This window comes from Taurulus bubalis (genome assembly GCF_910589615.1).
Source record: "Taurulus bubalis genome assembly, chromosome: 10".
Classification (NCBI taxonomy): domain Eukaryota; kingdom Metazoa; phylum Chordata; class Actinopteri; order Perciformes; family Cottidae; genus Taurulus; species Taurulus bubalis.
In genome coordinates this window covers 23,524,221-23,549,701 of record NC_136598.1, presented here as the reverse complement: position 1 = coordinate 23,549,701, position 25,481 = coordinate 23,524,221, and the positions used below count along the sequence as shown (strand labels likewise).

At 43.9% G+C, this 25,481-nt stretch overlaps 3 protein-coding genes across 3 annotated transcripts; 2 read left to right on the top strand and 1 right to left on the bottom strand.

Annotated features, from left to right (window-relative positions):
• Positions 1–857: 857 nt before the first annotated feature.
• cbln18 (cerebellin 18) lies at positions 858–2,747 on the top strand (the record flags this gene model as incomplete). The annotated part of the gene is made up of 6 exons (XM_079224906.1): positions 858–957; positions 1,050–1,229; positions 1,409–1,567; positions 1,707–1,795; positions 1,893–1,973; positions 2,333–2,747. The coding sequence occupies 6 exons, from the start codon at positions 858–860 to the stop codon at positions 2,468–2,470; spliced, it is 747 nt and encodes a 248-aa protein (XP_079081032.1). The 3' UTR covers positions 2,471–2,747.
• A 2,764-nt stretch (positions 2,748–5,511) lies between these two features.
• Positions 5,512–13,977, top strand: tagln (transgelin). The gene is made up of 5 exons (XM_079224367.1): positions 5,512–5,646; positions 11,145–11,333; positions 11,993–12,164; positions 12,357–12,459; positions 12,571–13,977. Exons 2-5 carry the CDS (start codon positions 11,154–11,156, stop codon positions 12,707–12,709), a joined length of 594 nt encoding a protein of 197 aa, XP_079080493.1. The 5' UTR covers positions 5,512–5,646; positions 11,145–11,153; the 3' UTR covers positions 12,710–13,977.
• A 383-nt stretch (positions 13,978–14,360) lies between these two features.
• On the bottom strand, positions 14,361–25,295 carry pcsk7 (proprotein convertase subtilisin/kexin type 7). Its single transcript, XM_079224581.1, has 16 exons — positions 24,996–25,295; positions 24,114–24,350; positions 23,359–23,493; positions 23,036–23,201; positions 22,819–22,909; positions 22,381–22,435; positions 22,086–22,224; positions 21,871–21,971; positions 20,344–20,511; positions 19,508–19,612; positions 19,232–19,334; positions 16,371–16,527; positions 16,174–16,265; positions 15,929–16,034; positions 15,694–15,811; positions 14,361–15,075 (listed from the first exon to the last, which is right to left on the bottom strand). Exons 1-16 carry the CDS (start codon positions 25,251–25,253, stop codon positions 14,773–14,775), a joined length of 2,334 nt encoding a protein of 777 aa, XP_079080707.1. The 5' UTR covers positions 25,254–25,295; the 3' UTR covers positions 14,361–14,772.
• Between the last annotated feature and the right edge of the window lie 186 nt (positions 25,296–25,481).

Sequence of the window (25,481 nt, the reverse complement as noted above, 5' to 3'; positions counted from 1 at the left end):
CACCTGAAGTGCATCAATAAGAAGCTAAAACTGTCCCCTGCTCAAAACTCTTACTCTCAGTTTGACGAACTCACAAGAACTTGACGTAGTCGTTCAGACCGAGGAGAGAGAGGAACAAAAAACAGTAAGTTCGTGTTTCAAATTATACCGTTTAAAAAAAGACAAAAAACTAAATCGGTCCCTCAGGCTGTCAATCATCATTAAATCCATTGATTAACTGAGATATCTTCGCTAATTATTGGGTACAGCGATGAAGTGCCACAATGACAGGTTGGGTTTGAAGTGTAATGAGTTCATTTTAGATTAAATATCTGGAGGCAAATCAATGGATTTCTGCACCTGGGTTAATTACAGTCAGTTGTGTTCTCTATACTTCCTGTCACTTTTGGATTACTCTGCCTTTATAGCAATGCATATTCTATGTAATAACGAAAGACTTTGTGAATAGATTCATGATCTCTACCCTGGATGTTTTAATTTCTTTAACAGCCACTGGTTGGCCAGATAGATTCAGCAGATTTATTTCAGCTACCAAATAAGCATTGATTTGGAGATTTGTAGGCCAAGCCTTGTCTGTACATGAAATGCTGTTGAACCAGAGGCCTGCAGATCATTAAACCCTTCGTATTTGCACATTGGACACCAAACCATAAAGTGTAAATTGGGCTAAAAGTGGTTCAAGTTCTGTACTATCGTACACGTTTCTGAAACCACACTTAGGGTCACGTTTCCTGAACAGAAACTGCGAGAGATTGCATGTTTTTGCTCTGAGCCGTCGTCCTCTCTGGTTTGGGTGCATATTAATAACCCCAGGACTGACAACTGAAAACCATCATTAATTTGTTTCTCCCCCACAGATGGTTGTATTACCACTTTTGTTCCTGTTGGGGTCGCAGTTCCTCCGCAGCCGCGGGGAGCTCCATTCCAGCGCCATTGCGATGCTGACACAGGCCGCACGTAAGCCAACCCATCTCATTCCTCTCATCCAGCACGAAGGTCACGTTATCCGCCTCTCACATTCCCGTCTCTCGCCATTTCCCTCCTCCCAGTGGAATGGACGGGGCCTCTGCCGTGTGACCAGTGGGACTGCGACTGTGCCTTCCAGCAACAGCGGGGCTGCTGCTGTGCGGCCGATCACATGTTCAAATTGGAGACCGATTCCTTCGGAAGGGTTTTTCATTTGTGGCACGATGTCATGACACTGAAATACAAAGTGAAAAAGCTCACAGGTGAATGCGCAGACACTGATTTGGACCAACGATACACACACACACACACACACAAAAAGTGGGTTTCACAAATCTTTTTTTTGAGACTTTTTATGTACAGTGCAATACATCTCTCTCTCTCTCTCTCTCTCTCTCTCCCTCTCTCTCTCTCTCTCTCTCTCTCTCTCTCCTAATCTCAGATTACAACCAGATTGCCTTCAAAGCCACCATGGATCCAAGTAATAGCAAAATAAATTCTAGATCCTCTCTACTTTGCTTTGGTCCTTTCGTTGCCGATGTGCCGATCCCCTACGCCATCACCAGTCTCAATGATGGCAATGCATATAACCCTTCATTGGGTAGGAAACACACACACACACACACACACACACACACACACACACACACACACACACACACACACACACACACAGATCTCATATTTTCTTAAAGTTTCTAGCATTTTAAATTCCACTAACTCCTCCCCTCCCTCTCCAGGTGTCTTCGCGGCTCCTTGGGCTGGTGTTTATGTCTTCTCCTACACAGTCTACTCACATGTGGGGGAGGGAGAGAGCCTCTACTATAACGTAAACCCAAACAGAAATCGACGTCGCAAATATTTAAAAACACATTCTGCTGCTCAACCGCGAGTCTTGATTCTGCGTTTTGTCGTATTTTCTGCAGGTCCAGCTGATGAAGAATGGAAAGGTGGCGGTCAGCGTGTGGGAGAACAACCGAGAGGACTATGAAGACAACAGCAATCAAGTAAGATAAAAGAAAAATACCAGAGAGAAGTCAGGTGATTGCAGATTCAAATGTACCAATCAAATCATGAATAAATGCTTTTCCTTGTGGTTTTGACAGTTTATGTATACAGCACCTTTAAAAATAGTTTTGACAGACAAAGCAAAACAAAAGCAAGGCAAACTAAGGTCAAATAAAAACACTGATAGAACAGTGCAATAGATGAAACAATAAAAGCAATAAAAATTGGTTTCAAAGATATTACTGAGAGACTCATTACCTCAGGCAGGTCGTTCCTATGCCTGATGACAACTGCACGGTCACATTTTAGTTTTGTCCTTGAATGGAAACATGACACGTCCGCTTGTGTATTCTTTCAGGTGGTGGTGCTGGAGCTGGTGCGAGGTGATCTGGTCTACGTTCAGCTGGTAGCCGGGAGGAAGCTCTGCAAAGACCTGCAGTTTAATATCTTCACCGGCTACATTCTGTACCCCAACGCTGGGGATCATGGGTATTAAACGTTCAGACTCCCGGACCTTTAGAAAATATTAAAAAAACAAATCCATTTTTTCTCGCCTAACAAAGTAGAGCTCTTTGCCACCCACCTGTGAGCTTCGCATTTGTGATCACACACAAGGAGGTGCACACTTTTAATTTTTGCATAGTATAAGAAAAGAACGTTTGGATGTATTTGAACACAGGAGCATGCGTGTGAATAAACTAACACAACTGTCTGTGTACGGAGGACAAAGCGTGACATTGTTTTTTGATTTGGGGCTAATAAAAGTTATTTTGACAGGTGATTTTGTTTTAATATTTGGTATGTATTTCAGCTTGTCACACACACACACACATTGACAAACACATAGACCATTAATGGAAATAGGTCGCAGCCAGAGGCGCCGATATAATCTTGGAACTACAACATTGAGTCATAACGCTGCTAGAATCTGACCTATGAGTACAACACTTTAAACAAGTGCCTTTAATGGAAGCTTATTACGAATGAATATAAACCACCGGCGCGCGGTGAATTCCTTCAGTTGAATAAATACGTGACGTAGGTGCAGCTTCCTGCTGCACGCGGAGCTTTGACACATACCAGTCATTCCTGGAGCTAACTCCTATGAGGCAGCAGGAAGCCATGAGGAATAGTGGATATTTTGGTATTCTTGAGTTAGACGAGATTATCCATATCTGTTCGCTAAGTATGAAGCTCCAGCCATGTGAGGGTTAAGATTAGCTGGAAGGTGGATTTTGTAACCTTTTGAGAGAGAAGCAGGTTCACTGTTTCCCAAAATGGTGTTTTTCCAAAATGTCAAACTATTTCTGTTGGCGATAAAGCCAATTTCACCTGTCAGAGAGATAAAGGTCTCACTCACTGGAAGTCTGCAGAGGATCAAAGGACTTAAGGAAGTGTCCGTGACATCAATAACGGTTATGGTTTCATGATAACAATAAACCATTTTCCATATACGACACTGCTCCCGTCAAATTGCTGAATGTCCAATATTGCCGGTAGTTTGGTGCTTTTCACAATAATGTGAAATTCATTTTGAATTGTTTTCCACCCTCGGTTATCGACCATCCCAGGAGAGCAGACAGGCTGTTGGCTGACTGAGAAAAGGTGCACTGTAAAACGTTTTACTGGAAGAAATTACAGTAAATTACAGGCAGTAATTTTGCTATTAAGCTACTGACAATCTACAGTATTTCTACTGTATCAAAAGAACACAGCAACTAACTGTATTTAAAGCATATTGGGTTTTTTTTATACCTAAAAACTACTGATGAGGTTACAATCTATAACAACAGTTCATGAGATATTTTTGTGACCAAGGTGTGGAACAAAAAAAATCAATATTTCAGCATAAATTTGCAAGATAAAGTCTTGTGTTCCTAGTTTTACTTCAGCGGAAGTGAAGTAGTAGTATCACCATAATGGCTCCTTTTGACTATACTTCATATACTTAAGCTCAATCTGCAACAGTATACAACTGTACAACAACAGGTGTCAAATACATGTAATTAAATCAAAACTATACATAAAGAGGAAATATACATAAAGCACAACCCAGGGATCGCACATCAGGCAGAAGCTGAAACATTATTTAATAATTCTACCAATGAAAAGTACATACAGCAATGGGAAAATAGAAAATTAAACACTTAGGAGGTACTTCTGTTGCTGATGCAGGAGAGTTGGGTAAAAGTGACTTTTTTATTAATAAACATACCCAACACATAACCACTAAAAAAAGTTCCAGTGAACGTTTTACCGATGTTCAGTATCAACGTGTTTGCAACTCGTCAGGGTCGTTAACATTTCCATATACATATATGTATATTAGTTAGCAGAAATATATATAATGTGTATTGATTTGTTTTATATTTTGGCGTTTTAAATCTATGACGAGGAAAAGAAAATGTATCACTTACAAACACAGCCAGTAAAACACATGGGAATGAGTCCAGCGGCTGTAATTGTTGTGCACAAACAAACATCTGGCTTCTATAGTTACAGCTGTTTGCTGCAGGACTTAATGAGATGACTAAAAAAAAGTTGTCTTCTTGTGATCACGAGAGATGAATTTTGTGATATTGACCAGGTAGTTTTTCTTAATATCACAAAGGAATAACACTGCGAATATAAGGCAGATGTTCCCCATTTACTTTGTTCCCGCTGCAAAAAAGCCAACGATGCAGGCGTGTTTATGTGTGTGTTTGTGTGTTTGTGTGTGTGTGTAAGTAATACTGGATACACATGGGTTTGTCATCTTGAGTGTGATCCATCGACCTTCTGACTTTCCACTGTGGGAGTGAAGACAACTGCAGCTCCAGTAAACGTCTCACACCTCTGACAAGCTGCCAAAGAGTGACTGTAATGGAACGGAAAGTGATGGAAATGTCATGAGTGGTGGCATGCGTGGTGTACACACACACACACACACACACACACACACACACACACACACACACACACTAAGTGCAGCTACTGGAGAACCAGGACTTACATGGAGCTATCTGGCTGAATTATGGTGACTCTGTTACTCGTCTTCTGCTCTCTCTCCTCCTTCCTCTCCTCCTTCCTCTCCTCCTCCTCTCCTCCCCAATGCACAACAATGTGGAACCAAAGAGTCATTTTTGACATAGCACCTTAACACTCTTTCACTAGTTTCCTTAAGTCCCATATCTTCTCGCCCCGTCTCCACTCCTCCTTCTCCATCAGCCCATCATCCTCTCCCCTCTCGAACGAGGAGGGATGTGGCGAAAGTATTCGGAGCATTCCTGCCGACCGAACCAACGCCGCCTGGCTGCTGTCTCCGCTCTACACGGAGCAGCTCTACCCAAATAAGGCTGGACTTTTGTAACTAGACGTACGCGGACAGACAGGGAGAGGGAGCTGCTGAAAGGCCATGCCCTTTTAAGGATGAAGTTTCCTTTTTTTTCTTCTTGTTCTTCCTCTTCCTCCCTCCTATTTCTCCTTCACACTCCCTCCTCTCTCCCTCTCTCTCTTTCTCTCTCTCTCTCTTAGTAGACTAGTGAAGTCATCTTTCCTCATCTGCTCCTTTTAAGCCGGCATTTTTGAGAGGGAGGTTCCTGCGGCGCATATACAAACACTCAGTCAAGCATCCACACTCAAGCCTGCACGCTGCACTAGTAACCAGAGAGAACTGACCTATTCCTTCACACAGTAAGTATACTTTTATTTTACTTTTATAGGATAAAGCTCCTGAACATATATACATATATATATATATATATATATATATATATATATATATATATGCATGTGTTATTTATCTTCTGTGTTTGAATTTAGAAGTTGTAGTCATTTCAAAATAAGAGCAACGTAATCATCCAAAGGTCCAAGGTGAGGTCCGTGTGCAAATACACTTTGGGATGCATCGACCAAGATTTGAATAACAGCTATCACACATATGTATTTATCATATTTAAGTGTACTACTGTTTCTGAAAATGACACGAGTATTATACATTTTGTTTGAGTTAGCGTCGCTTTCAATCCTGTGTGGGTGTTGATGTCTGTGAGAATAAGTTCCACGTGATCGATCGAGTATTATTCACTTTTCATAACAATCATCTGTTAAAAACTGCAGTTTCTTCAATAGAGCCTGGTTGACCACAAGCGGGCGTATTTCCACTATATCCTAATCGTTTTTATCTCGTTGAAATGACCCTCCTTAATATGATTCAGGTGTTAAAAGGGTTATATTGTCCATGTGAAGTGAGGAGAGGAAAGGCGAGCCAGACAGAGTGCCATATCTCTGTCAGTGTCCGTACTTGTATTTGCACAAGCGAATAATCAACCGCCATACATGGGCTGTTCGACGCCTGTGAATTCACAAAGCACTTCCAAACGAGCACAGACAGATAGACAGACTGTGACACAAGGGTATGATTAAACAAATAAAGCAAATTATCAACCACAAAGGGGAGGCAAAATAGGTCAAATGAAAGGATGGGAAGAATCTGTACTGACGTATGTGTCAGGAGTGGATGTGTGACAATGTACTGCATGGATGTAGAGTTGTAAAACACAAGGTAAAGAAACCAAGAGGCCTCCCACACAGAGGTGAGAGGCAGTGAGCCAATAAAGGGGCAATAACGAGACACACCTGGCCGCTGATTACTCTCAATCAGTTATGCAGACCTGGAGATGGAAAGCACAACAAACAGACATTCTCCAAACTTCCATTCTCTGTTTTTTTTTTTTATATATATGTATAATTAAAAACGTGGGCGTTATCTAAAAGCTGTCTGCTAAAGATGGCAGGACACCCAGTGCTTCCAGTAAAAACCATTAGCAGCTGAAGTGAAGCAGCTGTAACGAGAGCAGATAACGCAATCTCCTCTGCCAATCACGTGGCAGCACATAAACACAGCAGAGCACAGCGATTTTTTTGTAATTGCCAGGAACCACAGTGAGTAAAAATGCATCATCTCAAACACACAGCAGCTATAAAGTTTGTCAGGAGAAGAATCAGAACCTTCAAGGGTCTTGGCAGCAGATTTTAGAAAACGCTCTCTGCACTCATAAACATCTGGCACATCTGAGTAAAGCAGCAGACTCTGTGCGGCCGCCACAAAACCAGAGCCATGAAATAAGAGAGGATGGAGTCTCTGCACCGAACATCAGCTCCTAGGGAGAGAGAGTCCTTACGCTCTTAGCTGTTCTACAACCTCCCGACCTCCATGGGATGCAACTATTACAGTGACTGTTAATAAGTCCGGGGCAGTTTATACGTGCCAAGTCATTATGTGCTGGTTAGCTAGTTAACGAGGCCGCATGACGCCATGTCCTCTCAAGCTGTTGCCACAGGCCTCTGACTGGTTTCCTGCTCTGCCGTGAGGCGGGTTCACCATGGTGATGGAGAAACAGAGCAAAACACAATTGAGGGATGGATGGATGGATGGATGGAGGGGCTGAGGGGATGAAGTCATGTGTGTGGGCGACAGCACTTTTAAAAAGAGCCATTACAGACTTACTTTTCCTTTTTTAATCAGGTCATTACTTGTATTTAATTGCTCAATCGCTTGTCATTAAATCTTGTAAATGTTCCTTGGAAACATTTGATGACTCGTCCAACTTGCCTCTAATGTTATAATTACTGGTTGGAAATTGGAATATTGGTCACAAAAGCTTCAATTCTTCCAAGAGTGTTTTTTCTTTCTTTCTTTGATACTGAAAGAGGTCATTGTGTAGTCCTGGGTTCTTAAATTAATAATTGTAGGCCCTGGGTTCTTATAGGGACACCTTTGATGAGCTTAAGGACTCGCTAACATTTAAATAAGGTTCTCCAGAAGCTGCGAGCTGAAGAAAAGTGCTTGTTGGAACCCACTGTGGTGTCAGAGGTTCAAAGTTTACTTGGAGAACCTTCTGCCATTTTAAGTTCTTTGATTACCGAATTGGAAATTAGAGTATTTTAATCATATTTCAAGGGTTTCTTAAAGCCCCATAAATATATATTTTAAGGCACTTTTAGTTTTTACGGTGTATTACTGAATTAAAACTACAAGAGTCGTACGAGACTATTTGTTTCCGTTTTAAATATCCAATATTCTCCATTTCCTTTGTTAATTCTTTAAATTATACTTCCGAACACTTTTTTTAAATCCAGGGTTTTCTGTTTTTTTATTTACTGCACTAAATATTAGTAGTAGTAGTAGTAGTAGTAGTAGTACGAGATTAGTAGATTGAAAGTTGCAGGGCCATATTTTCTGATGAGTTGCTTGTTTAATAGTTTCAGTAGCAGAGGTCACTTTTGTACCAGTCGTACTTGTAGAAGAAGTAATTGCAGAAGCAGCTGTAGCAAAAAATATGGAAAGTTACAGAATTCAATGCAACCCTTGTTTTCTGAAAATACCGTTTTAGAGAGACGGTTTATAACAACTGAGTCTGACGACGTATAAGAATACTCTTTACAGAAATCATGCGAGCGCTGCCTTTTTTAAATATGAAGGAGAAACAGCCAAACAGCACAGGAGCTTTTTTGGCAGAAAGTTCTGAGTTATTGGACTTGGGCCGCGTCCCAAGGATAACAACAGGTCCCTGGATACACACAAATACCAGAAATAGAAACCGGGCCCTGACAGACTTACTTGACGTCTTTAAAATATTATGTGATGGTTGTCATGAAGTGCACACACGCAGACTAATACTGGACACAAGGGAGAAATTGTGCTTCTCTTCTGTTCACAAGACATTAAGAAGGCAGTGAGTTCATGTGGTGAACATAACTTCTATTTCTTTCCCTACAAAGAGTGTGTGTGTGATTTTTAAAATTGTGGGCCACAGAATAGTTTATGAGGGTAACAACTAGGGGCCAATGGAACAAAAAAAGACAAGTTACCAGAAAAACATCACTTTGTAATAATGATTATATAATGACGTGTGTGTGTGTGTGTGTGTGTGTGTGTGTGTGTGTGTGTGTGTGTGTGTGTGTGTGTGTGTGTGTGTGTGTGTGTGTGTGTGTGTGTGTGTGTGTGTGTGTGTGTGTGTGTGTGTGTGTGTGTGTGTGTGTGTGTGTGTGTGTGTGTGTGTGTGTGTGTGTGTGTGTGTGTGTGTGTGTGAGTGAGTGAGTGAGAGTCCCAGTAAGAAGGAAGCACAGACATGAGATGAAATATAGAATCTGAACTTGTGGTTGTATGTAAGTGAGCGTGTTGCCCAGCATGTGTGTTTGGGTTCTTGTGGCCTGGAAAAGCACCGCAGGGAACTCAAAGAATATTACACGGGGTTGGTGGTGAAGCTCTGCGGACGCTCTTTGCAGGAATCCAGTGATGCTGTTGGCATGCAGACTCTAATATGCAGACATGCAGTAGATCTACTTGCAGCGATGGAGCGAGTACACAAGTGCTTTGTTTAGCATTACCACAAGGTCAGAAATACTCCACCGCTATTAAATCCATGCGTTAAATATGGTGCTTTACTCACTGAAAGTAAATCTGACTCCCAGTTGCAGCCGTTTTAGTGAAAAAGCTCTAATAACTTTACTGTAGTCTTTACGTTAGCATAATCTGTTAGCAGCTAGCAGGAGAACACAGTGGAGCATTTAGCAGACACAGACGGATATTTGAATGTATTCAGCCTAGACTGTATGTAGAGGAGGAAGTGGACAGAGGAACTGTGACGGCGTCACCCAATAGTTTGCAAACTGCCGTTATGAAGTTAATGAGTTTGTTGTTTTGGCCGTCGCCATCTTTGTTTTTTTTTGTAAACCAAAAGCGCTACGAGAGGGAGCTGAATATGACATTTTTAGGCGATCAGAAAAGGTTACGATTAACTTTAACGAACTGAAAACTCATTATAAAAGTGTTAAAGCTGCAAAATGAAAACGTTTTTTTTTGCACAGAGCCCCCTGCTGGCTATTAGAAAGAATGCAAGTTTCAGGCACTTGCGTATTGGCTTAACTTTGCAGACCCGGATGTGTTCACCAGGTAAACGCAACTCCAAATATATTATGAAGGTGGAAATATAGGCAACTTCATGCGATATCAATTTAAAAGGTGAGCGTATGCTAACATTGTGATTACAACATTTGTATCTAGTTTTAAGGTTCACACGCCCTCAGATTAGTTAAAGACTGGTATGGAGAGGAGGAAGGGAGTAATGGAGGAAAATATAAGAAATAACTGAGGAGAGAAAGACCTTGTGTGCCGGCCTCAGTTTGCATATTGTCAGTATTATGAGACAGATTTACTTAAAACATAAAAAGACTGACGTGACTCCAGTCTTGGCCCGCCTTGACATTCTGTTACTTTCAGTGACTGAATACTGGAAACAAGCACAACAAGCACACAAGTGTTGCCAATTGTTCATAAACTACATTTTATTGTTTGCTCTCGGTGACAACATTTCCCGTCCTATTCCAGAGATGAGCCTCCTCCAGTCAACTCCTGGGTTTTTACCTTTTTGGATTAACATTTGAACTTTGAACCTCCCCCAGGAACAGGAAGTTGAAACAACCTGACGTCAAGATGGCAACAAAGGTTGGATGGTGCAGACAGCACGTTGATATGGGTTTTGCACTTGGCTGCCGGCCCAAAGGCAATACAGAGGCATAAGATGAAAAAAATATATGCAAATGCTGATACAGAGCTCCCATTGTACACCACTTGGCCTCGGACAAAGGTCCGGATGGGGCTGCATGGTGTGCATTAGGAGACGCAACGCTGTTCATGCCGCTGTTCTGGGAAAAGGTGTTCAAATGAAGTGCTGTGCAAACGCTTATACACACGCTTTTGACTTGCATGTCCTCCATTGTACTATTTACATTATGGCATTATGTAAAGTATCCAAGTGTGTTTAAGTAAATATGCTTTCAATCTAGTTTAATTTGCACAGCGATGCATGTTGGTGCATACAGGCTCCATTCAAATGTTACTGTAATGTGAATGTTAGCTGTTTGTATCTCCTTTTTTTTGTTTTTAAAGCAACAAAAAGGTATAAGAAAACAGTAAGTTTTATAAAATGTATATGTTGAATAAGTATACTCTCTGCTTTGAATTCTCAAGATGGCAGATGAGGATGATTCCAGTGAGGATCCATCCGTGGATCATCACATTTACTCGGCTATCGTACTTTTTCCAGAGCGAATTTGTTTTCGTGACTGTTTGACTCTCCCCCTTTAATTTCATCGCATCGCCCTTCCTCCATTTCGCGCTCTCTCAGGGAGTCGGCATGGCTAACAAAGGACCCGCCTTCGGCATGAGCCGGCATGTTCAGGATAAGATCGACAGCAAGTACGATGCCGAGCTGGAGCTGGTCCTGGTGGAGTGGATCAGCCGTCAGTGTGGCGCCAGTGTGTCCAAGCCAGAGGCCGGCAAAATGGGCTTCCAGGCCTGGCTGAAGGACGGATGTGTGAGTGCAACACGCGTTATGTCAAAAAAGCTGGTGTCAAAATACTTCTTTAATTTCATGAATCAGCCCCTGAATTCAGACTAATGAACAATATACCCAATAAGAATCACCCACATTATTTTATTAGTTTTCACTCTAAAACATCTATGTATATTTTGTATTTACATAAACACCTTAACGTTTAAAATGTAAAAAAAAAAAAGCAGGATCAAACCTTTTTTAAGCACAAATTAAGGAAAATCACAAGTTGCTGCACAGCTACCTGATTTTTTTTGTTTATTTTTTTTAAGCATTTCACTTGTATCAAACTATGTAGTTTAAATATCTCCTTTTTGCTATGACATCCACTACTGTTTGAAGTCAACATTTTGACAATTTACATGGAAAAGCTTAATGAAACTGAATTAAAAAAGGAACAATAACTTTTCAATCCAATTTGTAATGGCTGTATGTAACTTTTGCTAAATATTTTAAATCTTATTTACTTTACATTACTCAAAGTCAATACAAATTAAGAGAAACAAAGCATTACATCTAATTAAATGCAACAAAAACTGAAGTTTGATGCAAGACAACCTAAATTAAGCCTGTTATTTAGTTGATTTGATATTTTTAAATACATTTTTTAATCTTTCTCACCTCCGTCTGGTCTTCCCCAGGTCCTGAGCGAGCTGATCAACAGTCTGTTCACCGGAGACAAACCAGTGAAGAAGATCCAGAGCTCAACCGCAGCCTTCAAACAGATGGAGCAGATCTCCCAGTTCCTCAACGCTTCGGAGAAGTACGGCGTCACCAAGACCGACATGTTCCAGACCGTGGACCTCTGGGAAGGTGAGAGGAAGTTCCTGGTCCTCATTCTGCAAACATGTCATGTTAAAAGGCAAAACCTGGCTTGGGTTTAAGCACTTTGTTTGTGCATTGGAGGAAAAAGTGCTTGGATATGTCAATGCACGTATGGAAAGATCATGCTGGAGACAATAATCACGTGTGTGTGTGTGTGTGTGTGTGTGTGTGCATATACAGGTAAGGACCTGGCGGCGGTGCAGAGGACCCTGTCGGCTCTGGGCAGCTTGGCCTTCACTAAGGACGAAGGCACATACAACGGAGACCCCAACTGGTTCTTCAAGTGAGTCCAATACGAGAAATGTCCACCGCTTCAACTACTCCCAGTTGAGAATAAGTGTACACTGCAGTATCTGTCTATTCCGTGACGTTTTTTAAAAATGCTGTGTTGCAGGAAATCCCAGGAGAACAAGCGGGACTTCAGCGACGACCAGATGAAGGCGGGCAAAAACGTGATCGGTCTACAGATGGGGTCGAATAAGGGAGCCTCTCAGGAGGGCATGAGCTACGGAAGATCCCGACAGATCATGTAAAAAAATCACTGAGCCACAGATACCTGAAACCTCTTCAGCCCCCTGAAACCCTTCTTAGAGCCTGTACGCGTGTCATGTCATCGTAGAACATCCTCTGCTTTAGAATTGTAGCTACTTTCGATCATTAACCCCTCCCCTACTTCCCGGTCTTGACACTCGCCCCTCTGTGTTTACGCTTGCACTGGTGCTCATCACTGAGCTCGCCATGCTTCGTCCTTCCCACTGCAGGAAGGACCAGTACAGTTTGTAGTCTTAAGCGAGGGAGAAAAAAAAGTAACCATGAAAATGACCTTGATCTCATCTCTGATGCATAGTAAATAAATGTCTGAATTTCGGCATTTGATTCCTAGATTTTTAGTCATTTTGGCTCTGGATTCCGACACAAATGTCAATCTGTGTTTACGTAACTTACAGAAGGGATATTCTTTCCAAACTTGTGGCGCTTTATTACACCCCTACATTTACAATATTGTAAAAAACAAAAAATCCTGTCTACCACTTACCACGATGCTTCGCCTGCTGCATCAGCGCCAATATTTTTGTACATTGTCTTATTAAATAATGACTTTGAAATACATTTCTGAATTGACTTTGTGATTTTTGGTCAAACCGTTGGACCTTTCTGGGGAAATAAGGAAATTGAGATGCATTCACCGGATTTATTTTACTACCAAGTGTTTTTCTAAGTGTGTCTTAAAATGATATGAAAATGGCAGAATCCAGTGCCTACAGGTGCAAAAAATAGACTTCTTAAGAAACGGGAGAAACTACAGGAATCAATTAACTCTCGTTAGCTGAGTTTTAATTTGAAAACATGCGATCAATCTCCAAAAGCTGTGTGTCGTTGCAGTTAGCATAACGCCAGTTTGGTAGCTTGTTGCTAAGTGTTCCAAAAAGGTCATAGCGAGCCTTTAACACATGTAGTACAATTAATTGGAGTTACATTTTTTGTTTTGTATGGCAAGGGACGATATTGTTGATGCGTTACTGCCAATACTTCGGTTTCTGACCAGAAATGTGCAAATCAACTTCAGTGCTAATTAGCGAATGTTGGCATGCTAATGAGCTACGCTAAGAGGGGAAATGTTTGAAGCTTAACGTCGTCAGTGTTGCCATTTTAGTTAGCATGCTGGCGATAGCATTTAGCTTCAGTAAAGGAGCTGCTTTGTTTGGTTGTATAATATAAGTCTTCTTAAACTCCTGTGGGGTTTATAACAACTCCTACATTTCATGCTAAACGTACAGAAACTTCTATGTTTCATACCACAATGTCAAACATTATAATGGAGTGAATATCTGTGTGTAAATGTTTTTAAAAACCTTATCAACAGTCAAATCATCTGTCAAATGTTTTTTATTTTCATTCGGATCACCTGTGACTTGCACAGCAAACACAGTTTCCAACTTCAATCCAAACACTCCCATTTAAAAAAATTAGAACTCTTTATTACATTTTTACAAAACGCTTTGTAGAAATCGATATATTTATCTGTACAGCAGGCACACTGTGTATATATTACACTTCATAAAAAAATACATATACAAATCCCACACTTGAAAATCCCACTTCAAGTTTTTATCAGTAGTTGGTTGATAACCCGCATATGACGACGACCCCCCCCCCCCCCCCCCCCCCACATACTTAAACAAATCAAATGCATCAAATAACACCTCAGAAAAATAAATCTAGTTTATAAAAAAAAAAACTATATTCTTGGAACCTCATATTCGAGGACACTTTCATGGAAGACCTTTCATATCACAAACACACTCACTATGCAGATTCGTACCTTCCTGCAGTGCAAATCACCTTCTCCTCCTCTTGGTTTAAACACCCACAGGTGTTCGTAAAGTACATCCCACCAACCTGTGAGCTCAGTTCTTCTCGGTGTACAAATGTTGACACAGACAAACAGTCGGGACATTAAACCCTGTTAGACCCTTACTCTGAACCAAACCCCTCCCCCACACAGATAAAGGTGTAAGGGAGGAGAGGGTGAGAGCCTGAGACGTCCCGCGAGCAAAGCCAGTGAGAGGTTCTCGACCCGTCCCCTGGCTCGGTGCTATGTTATCAGCCGCTCCCCGTTCAAAAGCGGCGCTTTGGCTTCGGAGTCCAACACTGCATGCAACTCCAGCCCAGAGTCATGCTCCTCCTCCTCCCCCCCCTCTTCCTCGTCCCCGTTCCCCGCGTCCTCCTCCAACAACGCCTCCTCCACTCCTCTCCCTCGGCGCCCTCCCCTGGCCCGGTGACCTCCCCGCCTCCTGCGCAGGCATAGAAGGCCCCTGAGGTCCATGTGGGCCAGTGTGACCTCCAGTGTGTAGTACAGGGACCAGAAAAGAGCAAAGCAGCCCAGCAACAGCAGGAACTGAAGGGGGGGGGGAGAGGGGAGAAGGAGAGGAGAACAAAGGAGACGTAGATGAGGTAAATCACAAGAAAGTGAAAGTTAATTTGATCTCTGGTTCAGGATGAGCTTGGATCTTTTACTGGATGTTTATGGGATTAATTAGCTGTTTGCTAAAGGGAGGAAAATGCACATTAACACTTCTTCAACGAGCACAACTTCACTTTTAACACACTAACCAATGTCAAATTTGACATTCACTTCCTGATTATTTTTCTGCCAGGACAGGATTTCCTGCTAGCCGGCGTCCCGCCCTTAATTTAATCAGATCTAACCATTATGTTTCGGGTTAAGGCTTCACATGAGAGGTTGTGGATATAAATATCTGAGGTTTAGGTCTGCCAATCGTCAAGAAATGTGTCTGTTCTTGTGAAGACATGTTTGGCCAATACTTCCATTCTGCATATAGCAACAGTTATGTTTTTTTTAAATGACCTAGAAATGGAACTATCCTTTTAATAGGGATTTTCTTAAAAGGGGTGAGCAGTCTGGTTGTTCCGATATACAACAGTTAAGAGAAGACAGAGAGTTTAAAGCGAGACAGAGGAGACAGAGGCTCAAGGTAAACAGAGAGCTGTTTACCTTGAGGTTGTTGGAGGTGAAGGGGCTGATGATCTCCGGAGGGATGTCCAGGCCTGGAGGGCAGGGCAGAGAGAAGCTGCTGTCCAGATACCGGCCGCTCATAGCCTCCTCCACCAGCCTGTCAATCAAGGCGCAGCCAATCAACACGCAGAACACTAAGACAATCGGGACACGGTGTTTAAATGTTGCGCACAGTACAATAAACCTCGACTCCGTCCCGATTGGCGGTCCTTACCTCCGCCTGTCCTGGACCTCGCCGTGGGTCATGGAGGAGCCGTACAGGCTCAGCTGCCGCCGCATCAACCAACCCGACGCGGAACACTCCGCGAGCGTCGACTCTTCTGCGGGAGCGGGGAGAGAGGCGTCAGCGTGGGGAGAGGTCACGAGGGTCACGAGGGAGCAACATGAGCAATGGCGAATGTGCAAGAGGCCGAAAAGACATTCCCCGTCGCAGCCACTGGCGTCAGTGCGTGAGCTTACTGTTGGACATCTTGAGGGTGTACTGGCCTTCTGCTCGCTCTCCCCAGCAGCGCACGGTGGAGAAAGTCCAGTCCTGGTATCCCGAAGAGTCTCTACGAGCCCAAGAAAGAGAGAATACGCAATTAGACTGCAGCCCAAAAAAAAAAACTCATTTTCATTCAGTTTTACAGTTTTTTTTTTCAAAAAGTGTTCCGTACCTGTCGGTGGTGCGCCGCGCCCCGATGACTGACGTCATGCCGCCGGGGCAGACCAGCACGATCTCCACGCTGCCGCGGCACGGGTGGTTTATGGTCACGGTGACGGTCACGTGCTCCAGCGTCTCCATTCCTGATCGTTTGAGGTCGGCAGCGGAGACTGAGGGAGAGATGGGAGGGAGCAGCTTAGTGGCTTTCATGTGCCTGTAAATGGGAACACTGCATTGGAACAAATAAAAACGTAAACACTCGCGTTTATCTATTATGCAATCTCTTTAGAATAATTTAGCAAGGCTTATGCAGGGTTCACAAGTTCAATTTAGGACTTTTTAAAAGACATTTTTAGTAGCAGAAAGGATGCAATTTAATACCTGTCTAACAACTATACCTGCCATAGAAGGAAAGGTAGGATTTTTATATCACTTCCCTCAAGATATAAAGATTGAAAAGTAATTCAATGCCTTTTAAGACTTTTAATAGACCTGCAAATACACTGTGCTGCTGTAATAAGAGAAAAATGATATTGATCACATAACAATTGTTAATTTATACACACGGTTATCTAGATTATTACACTTAAAATATGGATAGCAGAACTTCATTTGTTGCATTTATCTTATTTTTACATGACTATGATACACCCCCTTCTAAAGTAATGTTGGCTTGTTAATGTACAAATGTGATAGTATTACATTGACCATGAGGCATTTAAAATACATTTTGAATGGTAACGGGGGGAGAGAAAACAAGTAGTTGCGTACTGGGAGAAATAGCGATAAATACAATCTCAATCTTCCATCAGACTCTGGATCTTTCTTCGACTCTTTCTCTCTTTGAAACATCCGTCAGCGTTCCCTCCCTCTCTTTAAGCGAGCCTCGGCGCTCTCAGACCATGTAGGGCCGCACACATCCTCGGAGAAGGGAGGGGCGCGAAGGGACGAGGGACCGAGGAGCGTAAACAGAGGTGAGGAATGGAAGTGTCAGGGGACCGATGGAGCTGAAGGGGTGGGACGGAGAGGAGCTGGAGGCGAGAGGAGGAGAGGCGAGGAGAGAGGATGTGTGGAGGGGCAAAAGAAAACAGAGCTGTGGGAAGAGATGAAATAGAGGTAGAGAAGAGGAAGGAATTCATATGCATTATATAAAGCTCTGAAATGTCATGGATTCAATATGATTTCCCACAAAGTCTGGCAGTTTTGCAATTTCAGCTGACTTTTCATCCAGATTGTTTTCAAAGAAAGACGAGATCCACTGGATAAACTTCCTCCTTCAGGGCTTTTGTATCAGTAATAATCTCAAAGTTATTGTCCAGGCAACTGAAGGACCTGAGAAATGAGAGGATGGAGAAATATGTGGGAAAATACTTTCTGCTCTGCACGAAACCACTTCAGAGTTTTACACAAGATAAAAGACAAAGAACCGCTTTATGACCCGGCTTCACATGACGCGTCCCGCTGTTCAACGCCTTTAGGGTCGAGTATCCAAAGTGTTACTTCCACTACTGCTGCTCAACTTCATTGACTCGATGAAATGTGGTGCCAAAAGAAATTAAAAGATAATAAACTTACTGTAAATTAGACCTTACTCAAGGTACGCAAAACATTCTAATATTAATCCGTTTAAAAGAAAGACTTAAAAGGCAAAAACAAGAAGAAAGAAGAATGTACAGATGTATAGAGTATATGTGGAAATTTACAGAAATTTCTTTTTGAGGGTGGGGGCAAATTTATTAGGGTGGGTCCCTCCAATAAATTCAATATGTGATAATAAACTCTTAGCAGGCTTTGGAGAGATTGAGCGCTCACTGACTGTAGCTGTACATTTAGCCCTTTTGTATTATTTACCAACTTTTCTCTTTAATCACATTCTATATTTTCCCTTCATTTCAGAATAACCAACGAGCTTCACCGGCATCTGAACACACACACACACACACACACGGCTGCTGCCTCCTTCCACAAAACAACTTTGACACGGATGATTTGAGCCGGTCACATAAACACACACACACACACGCACGCACGCACGCACGCACGCACGCACGCACGCACGCACGCACGCACGCACGCACGCACGCACGCACGCGCGCGCGCGCGCGCGCGCGCGCGTGAAAGGCCTCGTCCACGCGCATCGGCCAAAACTCATAGAAACTACAACAACAAACACTGGGACTAGCGTGACAGGCAGACATGCAAGTGACCCGCCTGGGATTTCACCAAGGAAGGAATTAAATGTCCACATGTGCTTTTATAATCTTTTTTTCCTCCTGAAACCTTTTTTAAATTAAGTACGGAGAGACCGTGTGAGTCTGCTCAGCGACTTTTTGCTTTGTCCTGAAGAAAGTCCTGCTGCTTATGACCCCCCCCCCACACACACACACACACACACACACACACACACACACACACACACACACACCTGGCTGTGCTCCTGACCACAACGAGGCCATAAAAGAGGGAAGATATAGATCGAGTGAGCAGAGGAAAAGAGACGAGGGAGCAGGAAAGGTCTCTGCTCCGATGAGGTCGCCGAGAGCATGTCCGACTTATCGTATTATACGCAGGCAGTCGAAGACGAGGTGAGGAGTGCAAAAAGGGAACAAAAGCCACTGAGAGGAGTTGTGAAATACAGGAGGCTGACTGGAAAGGAAAAAGGAGGAATCTGGGAAAAATCTCAGCCCAGTATTTCACTGTGTACGCAGGAACTCGCAAACAAGAGAACATGACCTAATATGGAGAGGCAGACTGGCTGAGGAGCAGACAGACAGACAGGGAGGGAGTCCGCTGCGTAGTGCAGTGTGTAAACTCAACAAGCAGCTGTTCAGTGCAGGGCTGAGCGAGCTGAGAGAGGAGGCGCAGACAAGTTACCGTTCCAGCTTCGGACCAGCTCGGCCGGAGAATTCGGAACGAGCGCTTCCTCCTTGACCGCCGAGCTCTGATAGGACGCGAGAAACGGCACCGACTCCCACACCTGAGAGGGAGGAGAAGGAACGGTTAGCGTCCCAGGTGGTTAACTCGGGGTAGGAAGTATAAAAACCACGTTTTTTAATTTCCTCGACTGAATGACTCATTGAGTAAACGACTACCAGATGAATTGGCGTTAAAACAGCCGCTGGCTGCCGCCTCGTGAACGCATGCGTGTACCTTGGCAGCGTTGACGAGTCTCCATGCGTTGAGCACGCCGAAGCCGTGCTGGTGGCTGTGGTGGAAACCGGCTCCGTTCACACTCCAGTCGGCGCTGCTGTCACACTGACGGAACAAATACCAACGCTGTTACCTCTGGACAGAGGCAGGCCAGCTGTTTTCCGGTCTCAAAGTGGTTCATACATGTTTAATGTAATTTCATCAGTATTACTCACTCACTACGTGTCTTTCTAGGGCTCGAACTTAAGCAGAGCTAAATGAGGCATTTCATCTCCTGAAAAACATTGAACACTGATTGGATTGACTGCTTCTCTCCATCAGTGTCTTTGTAAATTGCAAATTTGGACTGTTTGTTGGAGGAAAACAAGCAAATCCATTACATTTGAAGCTTCTGGGAAACTAACTTCCAATATTTTGATTGTAATTTCAAAGAATATCAGGAATAAGGATTTTGTTCTACTGAGTTGTTACTGACTTCAGGCCTAAAGCCAAAAGCTCAAAATTAGCATCCCTCATCGGGGAAAAATAAACAGCAGATGTATCATAAAGATAACTATTAGATTCCTGTCAGATTAAAAGGCACATCGACCAGTTATGTTATGCACAGAAGCAAAGCACAGTCCTGCTGCCAAGTTTCTGCACCATTCGGCTGATGGACAGATACAAAGCACCATTTCAATAGTTTATGAGGAAGGGAAGTGCATTAAATATGTTTGTGAGAAACACTGAACACAAACAAAGGAGGGAAGTTTTTTTGCGTATGAGTATCTAGGTGCACGGAGTACCTCCACAGGTCAGTCAGTGTCCAGTAGGAAGTGACCCTGCAGCCGGCCTACCTGGGTGGCGGTGAAGGTGACGATGTGCTGTACGTCCCTCCAGCTGAGACAGGGACGGACCTGCAGCATGAGGGCCACCATTCCCGCCGCCAGCGGGGCCGCGGCGGACGTGCCGGAGTGGCCCTCGGTACAGCCGGTGCCTTTCCGCATGTTCCAGTCCGACGTCACCTGCGGAGGCAGACACAGACGGGGCTTGACCGGGGATGCGACCGCGGAGAGCGCCAGGGTAGGCAACCGCTCTGGCAGGAGGCCAAACACACACTGGCACCGGCATGTGAGAGTAAACATCGGCCGGGTGAGTGAATACTTTCACAGAGTATATCCAACACAAGCTATCCTGGAGCATGAAGATATCTCCCCTTGAACTAACATTGAGCAGAGGACACTTCATCAAGTGTCAGCGTCAAAGAGCCAATCGGACAGAATGACATATGTACTGCAGGAGGCCAGTGTGTGTGTGTGTGTGTGTGTAATGGAAAACATGAGGACCGTATGGGGAGGTCCATGACAGGTCGTAAAGACTAAAAGAACACAATGCATAAATTAAAATGAAGAGTGGTGAAGTGAAAATGTATAAACACAGAGAATGGATGTGGACAGTGGTTGACTAAAACAAAGGATATATAGACAGGGTAAAAAAAAAAAAAAAGAACATAATATTTTTCCAACCTGTGTATATATAAACATGTGTTGTGTTTTGGTTCGCCACAGCTATTTTTTCAGGCGTGCATAATCAAGAATTATTGCTGAATCAGCATCTAGGATTTGCAAAGAATAAGTTCATCAAGTTCCTCCGCTCGAGTTCACCATTCGGTGACACAGTTCCAGGCGTCACAGACTCAGCGTGATACGATGCATCGTGGAGGCAGCTGTCCTCGGTCGGCTCCAAGCCGGCAGTGTTTGGTACGCACTTGGCCTGTGTGTACTCTGTGGTAAGCGGTGGATGGGTCTTCTGGCTAAGCTCTTCCAGCCTCGGCGCTGACATCCAGGGCCAAACAAACGGTGGCAAATAGAGGTCAGTGGCTTCGTTGGGCTCCCCGACTCCTCTCATCATCTCTGCCGCTCTCCTGATGTGGAGCTGCTCCATGTGCAGCTTTCAAGCATTCGTCACAATTCAGACAAACTATTTTACATGTCGTGTTCTGGAATATGGGATTTGCAGACTTCAAGAGGAGATCCAAACAACTGCTCCATTGTGACAATGGGAAGTTCAATATCGTGGGATTCCTTGGAGAATAAATAACAAACTAAGGCTAATATTTGTTACAAATTACAGAAGTATTAAATAACCAACTATATTACCTTGTCTTTCAAAAACGTAACCATCCATTATTTGTTACAACTGTGACTGGGCTTTATATGTCATGAATAACGATGGACAGGTAGTTGACTTTTTCCAATTTAGAGTCACTTGTTATTGACTTCTCGCTTTCCTGTTGTTCTCATCCATTCTCTGGTATAGTCATGTGTGTGTGTGTGTGTGTGTGTGTGTGTGTGTGTGTGTGTGTGTGTGTCGGTAGGACCTACAATGCTCCTCATCTTGTTTCCCCCGCTACTGAAAGTGACCGCCAGCATGGCCGCACACTCTTCAGCATAGAATGGCATCTTGCCTTGCTCATCGACCGCTCCTGCAACACACACACACACACACACAATTATTTATGACCCGAAGAACACATGTCCGCGCCCCAAACACTAACACGAGTGAACCCTCAGGCGTTCTGGGAGCCTGTGTGTCTTACCGATTGTGATGGTGTAGATGGAGTTGGCGTAGCCGTCGTAGTTGCAGTTGTCATCGAATAGACCTCCGTTGCCACTGGCTACCACAAAGATGCTGCCGAAGCCTTGTCTGCCTGCGATCACCCCGTGCTGCAGCGCCGCCTTTGGAGGGGAGAAGAATAAATACATCATGCCGCGATAAAAAAAAAAAAAAAAAGAGGGTAGATTGTGCCATGACTCCTCTGTAACTGAACCGTTGCAGTTTACTGCCCTCTGCAGGACAAAGTCACTACTGCACACACACTGTCTTCCTCTTACCTTGCCCAGGAGATGGGGACCATCCACAGTGCGTCCGTCATCATCTGGACCCCAACTAGAGGAGACAAGAGTCTAAATTTAGAATCCAAAAGCAAGGCGTCGCACAACAACGTGATACATTCTGGCGTTAAAACATCACGGCATAGTCAAATATTTACACCTAAAAAAGGCATTGCAGGATAACCACGGCTCCACCGGGCTTTATCTTAAATAATGTGCTGGAAGAATCAACAAGCTCCAACTGATATAATAGATATCCTCACCCTCAGATATAATCTCTGCATACATTTTAGTGCTGGTGTTTACTTAAAGCCGGTAAGTCAACAACGGTTGCCAAAGGTTTGTTGAATCAAGAGACATGTGCACACATCCGTGACATTTTACGGTTTATAAAAGCTCCTCTCCTAATGGGACAGGACCAGAGTATCGGTTTGGTACCTGCAGCTGTAGATGTCGTTGACCTGGTAGTGCTTGTTGAAGGCAATGGCCTCCAGGCTGTCTGTCAACGGGCCGTCCAGCACTCTGATGCCTGAACAAACAAAAAAACAGAGATCTATCACCATGTGTGACGAATCACATTTATCATAAAGTCTGCGGTCTCGGTGGTTCTTAGTACTGGGACACTCGTGTTTAAAATGCCGAAAATGGTCCGTACCTGCCACCTTGCTGCCGTAGGCCACGCCCACGGCACAGTAACTGTTGTTGGGAACGGCTGCGATCTCTCCGGCGCACCGCGTCCCGTGGTGGTTGTCGAGGTGGACCTCCGGGTGAGGCATGGGGTCCGGGTCGTTGGAGTTCAGGTCGTAACTGCCCTCTGCGCTCTGAGAGGGTTGAACAATCAGGAATGGGAAAAGGAATTGTTGGCAAGCTTCCAAACCGCTTTATTGTTTTCAAATTCTTCAGCCGTGACAGCGACACACAGTTCAAGTAACAGGACATCAGCTTCATAGAATGGAAACATTTTAGGTTTTGACTTACGTAGTTGGGCTGGATGTCCTGGTGGGTGTGCTCCACCCCGTCGTCTACCACCACCACCGTGACTCCTCGGCCAGTGATGTTGCGCTCCCACACCCCGGTTACGTTGATGTCCATTCCCTTATTGAGGTGATTGTGCTGCAAGAGAACAAGTAGAGTGAGGGGAGGGTGAGGTCAGGTAGAAGGAGAAGAAACCTGAAGTGAGGGTTTCCAAAAGTGCAGCGTTCTCCCGCTTTTTCTTTCCAGTGGCGCCAACACGAGTCTAAGCATCACTATTTTTATTACCTTGAAATGCACTTTTGTTGTCTGATGTTTTTGCACCCACAGGACACACACTTTGCAACCGGGTGACACATTAGGAATGTCTCCCTAACCCTCCGAAATAGGCCTGTATGTTGGTATTTACATGTTTCAGTCTGTGAGATGGTCAAAGACCCTTTTTACTTTGTCCACACAAAAGTCTGATCAAAAAAGGAGAAAGACATGAATTCTCAATGACAACAGGAAAAGTGAATAAAAGCATGAATTGTCAAACAGGCTCCTGATTGGCTGCCTGCTAGACTAGTTCTACATAAAGTGCTATCGTTGAAACTAACACAATACAAATCAATAAAGAACATGGTATACAGATTATTTGACAAGTAAAATATTCATGTATTAATTCTTGACAGCGATTAATTTAATTCTAGGCACAAAGCCGCACTAACGAGTGATTGAGCAAGAGGAGAACAAAGACACACATTAGTCCGGACTCTCACCAGGTGCCACTGTTTGGGGTAGTGGGGATCGTTGAAGGCCATCGACCTCTTGGAGCGGCTCAGCACCCTCTCCTGGGAGTGCCACAGGACATGAGGGTGGGCCGCCAGGACGTCACCGGGCCGCACGCTCCTGCTCCAGATGCCAGCCGCGGACCCGGGCGTGACAGAGCACAGCAGGTAGTGGCCTTCTAGCTGTCCGATCTGGCCGTGGTTCTTCAGCCCAGCCTTCTCCGCTACCTGGGATGGAGAGAATACTGATGATAAATTAAACTGGGACAGTACAAAAAAAGTGGGAAACTTTTCCACTTTACAATAGATTAGATTAAAACTTGAAGTTTTGTGTGGAGAAATGAGGTGGTTGCAGAAAATATGATACAAATGTGGAGCATTAAGGTAGCACTTTATAATAACTTCACACTATTTAGCATTAGTAAAGAAAGTATGAAAACACAATCATAAAACGGAGACTAGTCAAGCTTATTAATCAAGAATAAAACATTCATAACTGTGTTTATGAATTGCATACTAATTAGTTACTAATGAGTGGAACAATGCTTTATAAATGATTAATTTTTACTCATGCTTTACTAATGCTAACTAGTGTCTAGTTATTATAAAGTGCTACCAACATAAAGTAAAGAAAAATAAAACACACAGTATAAAAAAAAGGCTAAATGGCAGAGGCATATTAAGATAAATAAAAATTCATTTGAAAAGCATTATATAAAAAGAATTATGGAAGGAACATCAAATGCTTCATTACCACAAATCATGGACAATTAGTACCACATAAATTCTGTTATATTTGAAGAGAAATGAAGCCCCGAGCTCCTATGAAAAGACCCAAATGTATCGGCTGAGAGTGTTCATGAAGCACCGTACCCCGTTGGCTATGGCGTCCAGGTGCACAGAGCTCCCTCCGCCATCTTCTCCCTCACGATGGGGGTCCGGGTGGAGCCGGACGGCCCACGACTGACCCAAGCCGCAGGAGAGTGAGGGCCAGGGCGCAGGAGGAGAGGCGCCGGAGAAGGGATTTGACGGGGTCACGAGGGGCAGGAGGGTCATGAGGGTCATGAGCAAGAGGGCGAAGGAGGACAGGAAGAGGAGGAGCAGGAATGTGGGGAAATAGGACGTTGCCATGGCAACGGAGAGGGCGACACACAAGGGTCAACTGGGCGAGCCCTCCTCATCTGTACAGCGACCTGCAGGCGGAGAAGAAGAAAAAGAAGGACCCCTCCGTTAGTCGTGATGGGCGATGAGAACCGTTGCTCGCCGTCTGCGTGCCGCATTCAGAGGCCACTCACTAAATTCACAGCATCGCACTAACTGGACACTGGTTCAGACGGCTGTGGCTGCAGCATGTTCGTT

Bases quoted from the DNA above. Each gene is read 5' to 3' on its own strand.
- pcsk7 (XM_079224581.1), bottom strand. From the start codon at position 25,253: ATGGCAACGTCCTATTTCCCCACATTCCTGCTCCTCCTCTTCCTGTCC. The intron at 16,035-16,173 runs GTAAGCTCACGC...CCGCTCCCGCAG, and splicing joins CACCCTCAAGATGTCCAACA to AAGAGTCGACGCTCGCGGAG. The intron at 15,812-15,928 runs GTAAGGACCGCC...CTTGATTGACAG, and splicing joins GAGGTCCAGGACAGGCGGAG to GCTGGTGGAGGAGGCTATGA.
- tagln (XM_079224367.1), top strand. From the start codon at position 11,154: ATGGCTAACAAAGGACCCGCCTTCGGCATGAGCCGGCATGTTCAGGAT. The intron at 12,165-12,356 runs GTGAGAGGAAGT...GTGCATATACAG, and splicing joins GACCGTGGACCTCTGGGAAG to GTAAGGACCTGGCGGCGGTG. The intron at 12,460-12,570 runs GTGAGTCCAATA...GCTGTGTTGCAG, and splicing joins GACCCCAACTGGTTCTTCAA to GAAATCCCAGGAGAACAAGC.